Genomic DNA, 10,663 nt, shown 5'->3' on the forward strand with positions numbered 1-10,663 from the left:
CAGGCAATTAGTCCTTTACGCTCCTTCCATTCCTTCAGAAGGTTAACATGGTATGTCTGATGATGTTTCTTTTTATCAGGATGATGTACCTCATATGTTACAGGCCCCATCTGTCGAGTGATGGTATAAAGTCCTTGCCATTTAGCCAACAACTTAGAGCTGGAGGATGGAAGAAGCAAAAGCACCTGTTGCCCTGGCTGTAAATCTTGGCCCCATGCTTGCCAGTCATACCAAGTCTTTTGCTTTGCTTGGGCCTCTTTCCAGCTGCGTCCTGATAATGCTGCAGCCGATCTCTCATTTGTAACACAAACCGAACCACCCCTTTCTCTCTGGATGTTGAGTCAGATGCATCCCAGGTTTTGCATAACAGGCCCAAAGGTCCCTGGACCTCCCAACCATACAGGAGCTCAAAAGGGGAAACCCCTGTGGAAGCTTGCGGCACCTCCCAGTAGGCAAAAAGTACGAATGGTAACCAGCAATCCCAGTCCTTCCCAGTGTCATCCACAAACTTCTGCAGCATCCTTTTCAAGGTCTGGTTAAATCTCTCAACCAACCCATCAGTTTGAGGATGATAAGGAGTAGTCTTTATAGATGTTACTCCCAACTGCTTATGAAAAAGCTGCAACAGACGAGAGGTAAAATTAGTACCTTGGTCTGCAAGTATCTCATCTGGAATCCCCACCCTGGAGATGAGCTGCACCAAGATGCATAAAACAGCAGGGGCATTAATGGTACTCAGTGGAAAGGCTTCACGGAACCTGGTCGCATAGTCATAGATTACCGGAATGTACTGATGACCTCGGGCACATTTTGGTAATGGGCCTACAATGTCCATAGCAATTCTTTGGAAAGGACTAGAGATGATAGGAAGTGGCTGAAGAAGAGCTTGGTCAGATCTGTGAGTTGGAGATGTCTTTTGGCATGTAGGACAAGTGGCACAATATGTCTGCACATCAGTATACATGACTGGCTGATAAAAGTGCAAACTAAGGAGGAGGAAGGTTTTATGGCGACCCAAATGGCCTGCCCATGGTACTGTGTGTGTCACGTGCATAACTAATGGGAGGCAGCCCTTTGGAACTACTAGGCATTTCTCGGCATTATAGGCATACAACACATCATTTTCAACAATAAAACTTGCCTTTCCCCCCCCATGTTAACTTTAGCTTTGTCGCTTGTGCCAACAAACAGAGATTTTAAAGACTCATCCTGCCTTTGTAGCTCCCCACTGTTTTCTGGTACATCCCAATGTACAAATCTTTACCAACCCTTTCAGTTAGACCTAGCCATTTCTCAAACTGACGTTGCCGTCTTGATTATTTTGGCCCTTTAATGCCCCCTCACACAGATCATCATCCAAATCAGGTAATGGTTGAATGCCAGCTTTAGTCTGAGCATGTGTAAAAACAGGACATACAACATTTTCACCATCATCCTCCCCACCATTAGAATCTCCTTCCCACAGAAGCTCCATTAATACAGGCAAATCAGTCCCAAGGACAATGCCCACTGGTAAATGTTCCACCACCCCAACAGTCATCAAATATGGCTGTTCATTAATCATCACAGTTACTTCTGCCTTTGGATAGGCATGACTGTCCCCATGAACACACAGAATATCAGTTTTCATACTGTAGTCCACACAGCCCACAGGTACCAGGCTCTTTTTCACCAAAGAAGTGAAACTCCCACTGTCTAGCAGAGCTGACACCTGCTGGCCATTAACAGTTACAGTTTTCTGAGGCCTCTGTTTTGTATGAGTTCTGCCTCCCTTCTCAGAGCATAACAGGCCCCATTAAGCTTAGATTTACGCACTGGACACACAGAAGCCGTGTGACCCAACTGTTGACAATAAAAGCCAACCAAGGCTTACTGGTAGATGACAAGGTGGTAGTTGGGTTAGCAATACCTTTAGACACCTGGCTGTTATCTGCCTTAACCTGCCAGGACTGTGTAGGCCAGGTCATGCCATACTGGGACCGCGTCGCCCACATCTCTCCCCCCGTGCATTCAGGTACTATACAGCCAGCCTAGCGCCAGTCAATCTGTCATCAGGCTCGTGTTCCTTCACCCAGGTCCTTACATGTCGGTGGAATAACAGAAAGCAGCTGCTTCAGAATGTTGAGTTCTCCAATCTGATCCTTGAAGAGTTACTCTGGCCAAATCTAGCGTCAGTAGAGACTTTTGAGATGATGGTAAGTTTCCATGGGTGTCTCCCCTGCTGGCACGAAGATGGCCCGGAATCGCTGTTGGTAGGTCTCTGGTGAAATGTCAAATTTTGTTAATAAAGCTGCCTTCAAATCTGCGTAACAATGTGCCTTTTCTTCATCCATGGCTGTGTAGGCCTCTAGTGCCTTGCCGGCAAGAAGTGGAATCAGACAACATGCCCACTCAGCCTCTGGCCATCTCCGGGTGTTTGCAATCTGCTCAAACCTTAGCAAATAATTCTCAATGTCCTCACCGATCTGATATGGTGGTATCTTTGGATCAGCACCGTATGGTCTCCAGTCCAACTGCTCACTGTCACCCCTCTGAGGAAGGACTGTTGGCCAGCTCTCTCTCTTCGGATGTGGTAGTGCTGGTGTTGGTAGCATCATCCAAGAGCTACCTATAGATGTGCTAGCCCTGTTGGGAGTCATGGCTGCAGGCTCCCTGCTCAGTGACAGTGGTGGTTGCTGGAGGGAAGCAATTAGGTTTCAAAGTTCACCAAGCATGACTTCCTCTCTCTCCTGTTGCCCCATAAGGAATCCCTTCAGTAAGGACACTAGCTCCATCTCAGATGCACCAGATAAAGCCATTGAAGGCCCAACCTTGCCTTCATCCTCACCTGAGGCAGATGCAGTTTCCCAGGCTGCTTCTGCCTCCTCATGCTTGTCCAAGGGTTCTTCCTTTGCAGCCTGCTGTTGTGAGCGCAATCCAGTTCACTGCCTTGGAAGGCAAGTGATATTGTTCCAACTAGCCATCCCACTCCTGACACCATATGTGACATGATTCTTCTTGAGGACCAAAAAAAACGATGGCGTAGCCGCAAATGCAGTGCAAACCAATAATTTGTTGTGCTCATCCCCCAAAGTGAAAAATAGAAAAATGCACATAGTTACAAAAAGGTTAAAACATTCTTCCAAAAAAACAAACAAACCATGCCAGAAGTAGCACTGCAATAATCAGCAAGTCAGGTACAGCCTTCCAAGCAGCTCAAAACCAACTACTTCACGGTAGAACCTGGGTTGCCTTTAGTGCCCTAGGCTCCGCCCCATCCCAGTCGAGTCACAGTGACGACTACTCACATGACACACACATAACCATATTTAATGACTTTAGAAATGGCCGCAATGTTTGAACCTACAACAAAACACTCAGCAACCCAGTAACTAAATGACATGAAACAGGGCAAGTAATACCGCAACTTAATTATGTTGTGAATTCATTTCTCTATGCGCATATAACTGCGATGGACTGGTGACCTGTCCAGGGTGTACCCTGCCTCTCGCCCGCAGCCGGCTGGGATTGGCTTCAGCCCCCCGTGACCCCATTTTGGACTAAGCGGTATAGAAAATGGATGGATGGATGGATGGATGCGCATATAAAAGTTTTTGCGCTCCTTTTAATCTGTGTATTTGCTCATGTATGGAGCAAATACACTGCATGTGTTGTAGAAATCCCCCATTATGTCTGATGACAGTGCAGTGCTGGAGTCTGGCATTTGATCTTTAGCCACATTTAGGAATCACTCTTTAGACTGCTGAAGAAAAAGAGGGAGCACGGTCACATTGACATTTATGCCACCAAAGCAGACATGTTTGGGGACAGCCCAGTACAGGTCACAGGGCATGAAAAAATCTCCTCAGGACTGCGCGAGGGAAAAATCCAATAGGCGAAGCCCATACAAAATAGAATATATACTTATTTGTCTGTGATAAAGCTCTCTATTGATGTTCAAAAAACAACTGAAAACACATTAGGGAAGCACACCACTGCACAGGGTGACAAAGTATGAAACACAAGATCCTAATATTTTAGACATCTGGTGTATGAGCCCTTGACTCTTGTTTACATCAACATGTTACTGCTGTAACAAGTTGTGGCATTTGGAATCTTTGGGGCAACATTTTGAAAAAATATCTGGTGTTAATATCTGGTGTTTTCTAATGAGGAAACATGTCACCCAGTGTAGTGGTATGGTTCACCAATGTGTGTTTTTAATTGTTTTTGAATGACAGTGAACGTCCTTGGCAAAGACGGACAAGCTAATCCAGTTCTGACAGACTGACAGACAGTAATCATGAGTAGAGGGAAATCATTGTTGGTTTAAGTTATTATAGGAAATGTCTGGCCTTATCATTTAACTGTTACACTTTACCTGGGTTTTAACATTTAAGTACCTGTAGGAGCAAAGAGCAAATATTCAAGCTGTATAAAATCTGAAACAAATCCTCAGTGGTTGTTAACTTTAATTTCCAATTCTTTCTAAACTGTGGCCATTTAATTGTTTTTGAATGACAGTGAAGGTTTGTAGCATAGACGGACAAGCTAATCCAGTTCTGACAGACTGGCAGACAATAATCCTGAATAGAGGCAAATGATTGTTGGTTTTAGTCTCTGTATGTGGAGTGTTTAAAATCGCTCATCTCACATGAAGAAGAATACAAAGGGAATATGCCCTGACCATGATCTGCATGAGCTACAAAGGAGGGTCCCAGGAGATTTCTGCATTCTATTTAGGTGTTCATTTAAGTTTGATAACATGAGGGTACATACTTCACAGGCAAATGAGGATTCATTGTAATTTAAAGGTGCATTAAAGTTACAATATGTAACTGGTGGGCAGCATAGTAGTGCAGATGTTAGTGCTATTGCCTCACAGTAAGAAGGTTCCAGGTTTGAGCCTTGGCTGGACTAGCAGCCTTTCTGTTTGGCGTTAACACGTTCAGTACTCTGGCTTCCTTCCACAGACCATGACGTGTGCTTGTCTGTGTGTAAGTTTCAGTCTTGTGATAGACTGGCGACCTGTCCAGGGTGTACCCCGCCTCTCGCCATTGTCAGTGAAAGATGATGAAAAAATAGTAAAATAATATTACAGATTTTATTATTTATTTATTGTGATATTGATGATGAACAGCTGGATGGATCATTAGCATACTTGGTACAGACATCGGTAGGAACCAACCCTAGAAGTGATTAGATTTTGGCTGGAAAAGGTTAAAGGTCACAAAAGATTAACAGACAAATCACAAAAATCCCCATCTATAACATGAAGCAACATTTTAAAAAATTCATATCTCTGTCAAACATTATTGAAACAATTTGAAATTTGACATGCATATGTAGGGTGGCAATGTCTATCACCACAGCAAATTTCATTTTGAATGTGATGTGTATTCTGGTTTTGACGGCCAATGAAACCCCCATTTAATGCATATTTTCTGCCATGAAGCCAGTACCCTGAAATTGTTTTTGTATTGTTCCTCTCTTAAGTGTAGTTTGTTTGTTTGTGTGTCCTGGTGCAGAGCTCTGGGGCCCATTGCACAAAACTAGCATAAGGGATTAAGCCGGGATATCTTGGTGATCCTGGCTCAACTTATCCGTGATCCGGTTGCACTAAAGCTGGATTAGATTGCGGTAGGATGTTATGGTATAAATTACCATGGAGATTTATTCTGTGGAGCTAGCCTGCTCCAGACCAGGCTAAGTTCCAGGATTTATTTTATCTCATCCCTTATGTCAGTCAGCAGTCACCACAAACGGAAACCAATAGTTATTTCACTGCACACTATACATTGTTATCACATATAATTAGACCCACTGTCATTGTTTAAACGTTTGTGATCATTAATTTCAATCATTTTGGATAAATGATGCTTTTTAGATGATGTTGTGCCTTCAGGAGGCCAAAGGTCATTTCAACTCTGGCCCTGGTCCAGGCATGGGCATGGTTGTAGGCCTGCTGTGCTTCCTGGGGGTCTGTGAAAGGTGTTAGGAGAAAGGACTGGCAGCCATACCCCCTGTCTCCCAGCAACACACCAGAGAATTCACCTGTCAACACAAAATCTCATCATTACTACCTCATAAACACAGTGATATTATTGACACAGCCATGATGTAAAACGTGGTTAATAGGGGTTGTGTGGCTCATCTTGTGATAGGCGCCGATAGATTTCAGAGGCCCGAAAGATTCTGGAGTCATGGACTGAGCACGGCCATTTTGCCACAACATTGCTGATCACACAGTCAGCATTGCAGACGATCTGAAATCATAAGATGAGGAATATTAAACCAATCAATGCACATCACTGGCAAGGCACAGTGTTCATCAATGGACAATATCAAAATAATTGTGAAATTAGTGCAAAATGGGAAATAGTTGGCATCGAGCACAAGCAAATTGGATAGAAATTAACCTATGCATACAAAAAGATGATGAGGATGTAGATCATTATTATGCAAGACTAAAAGAAGTGTATGTTAATCACAGTGGCATGCCACCTCCACCAAATGCAGATAATGACAGTCCATATGAACAGCAACTGAAAAATGCTTTCCGCAAAAGCTGTCTGCCCCAGATCAGCAGTTTCATTACAAAACACATGATCGATCATCGCACTGCTCGCCTCACAAACACACTAGATTATGCCAGACATGCTGAGCAACATTTTAAAACAAAATAACAACAGAAAAGAGTACAAACATTTTCTCTAGAAGAAGGAACAGTGTTTGTAATGACAGATAACAGAAGCAGGGGCAGACTGTTAAAACCAGGGGGGAAGGGAGAGACCTACTAGCAGCGCTAAACATAGCCATCATAGCCGTGATGATGGGCTCAGAGCACAGAGACTACAAGAAATAGCAATAATGGAAGGCTATGGGGAACCACGTTACTGGTACAGCTTAGATCTGGTCACCACCGGACCAGCATCTGTCACAACATCCCTCATAGAAAAAGCTAAACAAAAAGCTGCACCACAATCTGATTTCATGAACGCAAATGATCTGCACTGCACAATGTACTATAAGTACACATCAGGGTCAGACACAGAGTATGAACGGCATTTCATGAGGGAAAGACAAAGCCAGCTAACAATAAAAACCCTGTGATGGGACAAGAGAGGACGTGTAGGAGCAAGCTGTGAGCTAAAACCAAACATGAAAAAGTATTCCTTAGGGACAAATAGGAAAAGGGATTTTTATGCGAGACCCAGACCCGAAGCTCCTGCCAAACCAGTCCAACCATCAAGAGACAGTCCAGGACCCTCCGCTCCACCTGGCAAGGCAAGGGAAATCCCCGTATGGGTCCTTGCCTGCCCTAAATCATTACAACAAAACTGTTGTGCAGCTGTATATTGTACTAACCTCATGAATGTGTGATATAAATACATCGAGTAAATCATCACTCGATCACTTAGTGATACTTTAGAACTCGCCAAATATGCAGAAAGCCATTTTAAGAAAACAGAAATAAGGCAGAAAGAAATCTACTGCATTTGTGTTAATAACTCCTAGAGAGGAGAATTCTTTGCTGTTTATTTCCAGAGGGAACAGTGTCCTGGCGGTGGCTGCATGGGAGGAGGAGCACACAGGGGCAGAGGTAGAGGCAAAGGAACGGGAAACTGGAGCTGACCTGACAACCAACAATGTTACATGTGCAGTAAGCTGGTCAGTGGGCACATGGGAGTAGGCACAACAGGGAGGCAGATGATGGAAAACAGGACTGGACTGTGATCAGGAGCAGACAGGTCAGAGGTCCACAAATATACGCACACAAAGGAGCTGCGCGAGTAAAATGATATACTAAAATTACCAGGTGTTATAATGCTATGTTTTGTGTTATGTTTTAATTTATTTCATTTGTTTGTTTGTTTTTAACACAACCTCCTCTAAAAATAAGTGGGGAGACATTGAATTCTTATGTGACTGTACTTTAAACATTCCCCAAGTCCAGACCCTTGTTATGAGAAACTGCACCGAGAGCTGCCTACAGCTGACTAACTTGGCATCTTTCATGCACACTCTTTGTACAACCTCTCACAGGAGGGGAAGCATCTAGATGAGGCCAGAAAAACTGCTATCTTACAAGCACCCAAACAAAAAGACAAATGATGTTATTCTTAGGCATGATAAATTTTTGAAGGAGCTGGATTTCTAACTATGCAGCTGTCACAGCTCCTTTAATGACATTGATCCAGGCCTGGACTGCACCAAGTGGTCAATATAAGAAAGGGGGGAGTTTGGGAGAAATGTATTGTTTATTTGTTGGTAGTTTATGTTAGAACTTTATTTGTCAAGTTATGTTAATTTCTTTACATTTAAAGGAAATATTTAGTTGAGAGCAGAATGTCTGTTTAGGGTTTATTAGTTGATTATTTTGGTAGTGTCTTTAGTTTATCCCTTGTGTGTGTTATTGGTTTGGCCAGCCAGTATATATGTTCCCCTGTGTGTGTGTGTCATTTGCTAGGTCAGTTGGTTTTGTTGAGGTATTAGACAGTTCAGTTTGCTGTATTTTGAGTTTCCTTATCTTTTGTTGACCTCTTTTAGGGCCCAATTTATCTGATGTTAATTTTGTATTTTTCTTACTTTTGGGTTAATAAAAAGCCCTTTATTTTGAACTTTGGAAGCTGTGTCTTTTGCCTTACTGCTTGGTCCCTGACAGCATCTATGGAGAGGAACTAATACAAGGCTCAGGTCCTTCCTTTTTAATCCCTCTATTGCTCTTCCTTACCCGGTGCTTGCTTCATCCTACTTTTTACTCTGACCTACTTAGGGATATACTATTGTTTCACTGGTCAAAATATGTGTCTAAAAACTTAAAAATGAACTCGAATGAAAAATGCAAGTTATGCTGACTCCTTCAGGTTCAAGACTAGGTTACAAGACTGACATCCCTTATTTCATACACTTCATAAAAGAGAAAAAAACATCTTTACATAATTACACAGCTAAGGGCTGTGCCCCTGGGAACCTCACTCCCACCCCTGGATGCTGCCTAAGTCATCAAGGCTATCATCATTGCTCAGTCCGGACAGCTCTACAAGCAGCTGATTAGCTTTTCTCTCTCTCTTGTCTACTTTATGACTACCAGGATCACTTCACAGTCAGCTTTCTCATCTCAGTCTGTACAAACAATATTATGCAAAAATAATGAAGTTAAGCAAACAATGAACTAAATCAAATAAAATGAATACATTTTCCACAAAACGACTGCTGTTGTTGAAACAAGTCTTCCTGCAATTGGTGCAACTGCTTCTACAAACCCCTCACCCTTTTCTCACTGAGCCATGTTTGTCTAAGGCGACATGTACAAACAGTACAATGCAGGAATGTCTTGAGGCCTTAAAATGCAATGTTAAATTGCTAAACCATGGATGAGTACTAACTATATTCCCTACTCAGGCTGGGCGGGTGGGGTAATAACCATTGAGGAGAGAAAAATGCAGGATAAATTGCAGGGAAAGGGGCCAATGTGTTTGGCCAGTGCTGTCTCCTCCTACCCAGGCTTCTTGCACAGTCAGTTTGTTAATTTGTGTCTATAAGGGCTCAAAGGTAGCTTAAAGAAGACTGTTGACTGTATCAACACTGGAAATGATTCTGCTATTGTGTTGTTGAGCAACATCAGGAAAGAGGTAAGACTTTCATCTACAGACCTAAAATTCGAAGTAGATGCAAACTTTAAAAAACCGAAGAGTAAAGGAGACTCATTTGATGTTTGTTTAGCTTGAAAGATTGAAGTGAAACCTACAGCCACAGAGGAATGGATGGGACACAAATGAAGAAAGAGGTGGATGACAGGAAGAAGAAGACACAGGAGGAGATGGTGCACCTCAGGAGAAAGATCGGCTTGCTGCCTGCTGTGTCCTTCATCATTGGTACAGTGGTGGGCAGTGGGATCTTTATCGCACCCAAGGGAGTCCTGATGAACAGTGGCAGTGTGGGGCTCTCTCTGCTCGTGTGGGTGCTGAGTGGAGTCCTTTCAATGTTTGGTAGGTGGCTTCATTGTATAATTTATTTGTGATCAGTTACTGTAAAAACATGTAACTCTATGTTAGATTGTTATTCATTATGCATTTGTTAGTTGAAACATCTTATAAGTTGTTTATAGGTGCATTAATTCATCAACTCATTAACTACTACAAAGTGTGTAGTAATTCAGTTAACATATGCCACATTCATTCAACATTAAACAACATTTTTTCCTCAAAATATTGATGAGCTAGACCAATGTAAGTGGTTTAATTTAATCACTGTGGGTGTGATATTAATGATACTATTTTTTATGTCAACACTTGAAACTCTGTTAATGCAATTTCATATGTACTTATTTTCCTGTAGACTTACATATTTGTCTGGTCCAATAGGGGCTTTGTGCTATGCTGAACTGGGCACCAGTTTTACAAAATCAGGGGGCCACTACACTTATCTACTGGAGACACTGGGGCCACTGCCTGCCTTCTTACAACTTTGGGTGGAGTTCTTATTTGGCAGGTTAGTTTAGTTTTGGGCACCATAAAAACAAAATTGACTTAAAGTCATATCACAGAACATAAAGATATTTTCCATCTGCAGGCCGGCTTCAGCTTGTTATGTATCACTGGCTTTTGGCCGCTATGTGGTGGAGCCGTTCTTTGCACCTTGTCCTGCTCCCACAGTACTAATCAAGCTGGTCAGCATCCTC

The 10,663-nt window shown here is 42.7% G+C and overlaps 1 protein-coding gene across 1 annotated transcript in view; it reads left to right on the forward strand.

Annotated features, from left to right (window-relative positions):
* The first annotated feature begins 8,641 nt into the window (after positions 1-8,641).
* LOC109969713 (cystine/glutamate transporter-like) overlaps positions 8,642-10,663 on the forward strand; it is a 7,989-nt gene continuing 5,967 nt past the window's right edge. Inside the window, exons 1-5 of the mRNA XM_020616794.1 lie at positions 8,642-8,676; positions 9,526-9,614; positions 9,706-9,971; positions 10,347-10,473; positions 10,555-10,663. Coding sequence (XP_020472450.1) covers positions 9,743-9,971; positions 10,347-10,473; positions 10,555-10,663 — 465 coding nt within the window. The 5' untranslated portion in view covers positions 8,642-8,676; positions 9,526-9,614; positions 9,706-9,742. The remainder of the gene's footprint in view (positions 8,677-9,525; positions 9,615-9,705; positions 9,972-10,346; positions 10,474-10,554) is intronic.

Source organism: Monopterus albus, unplaced genomic scaffold, assembly GCF_001952655.1.
Source record: "Monopterus albus unplaced genomic scaffold, M_albus_1.0 scaffold178.1, whole genome shotgun sequence".
Taxonomy (NCBI): domain Eukaryota; kingdom Metazoa; phylum Chordata; class Actinopteri; order Synbranchiformes; family Synbranchidae; genus Monopterus; species Monopterus albus.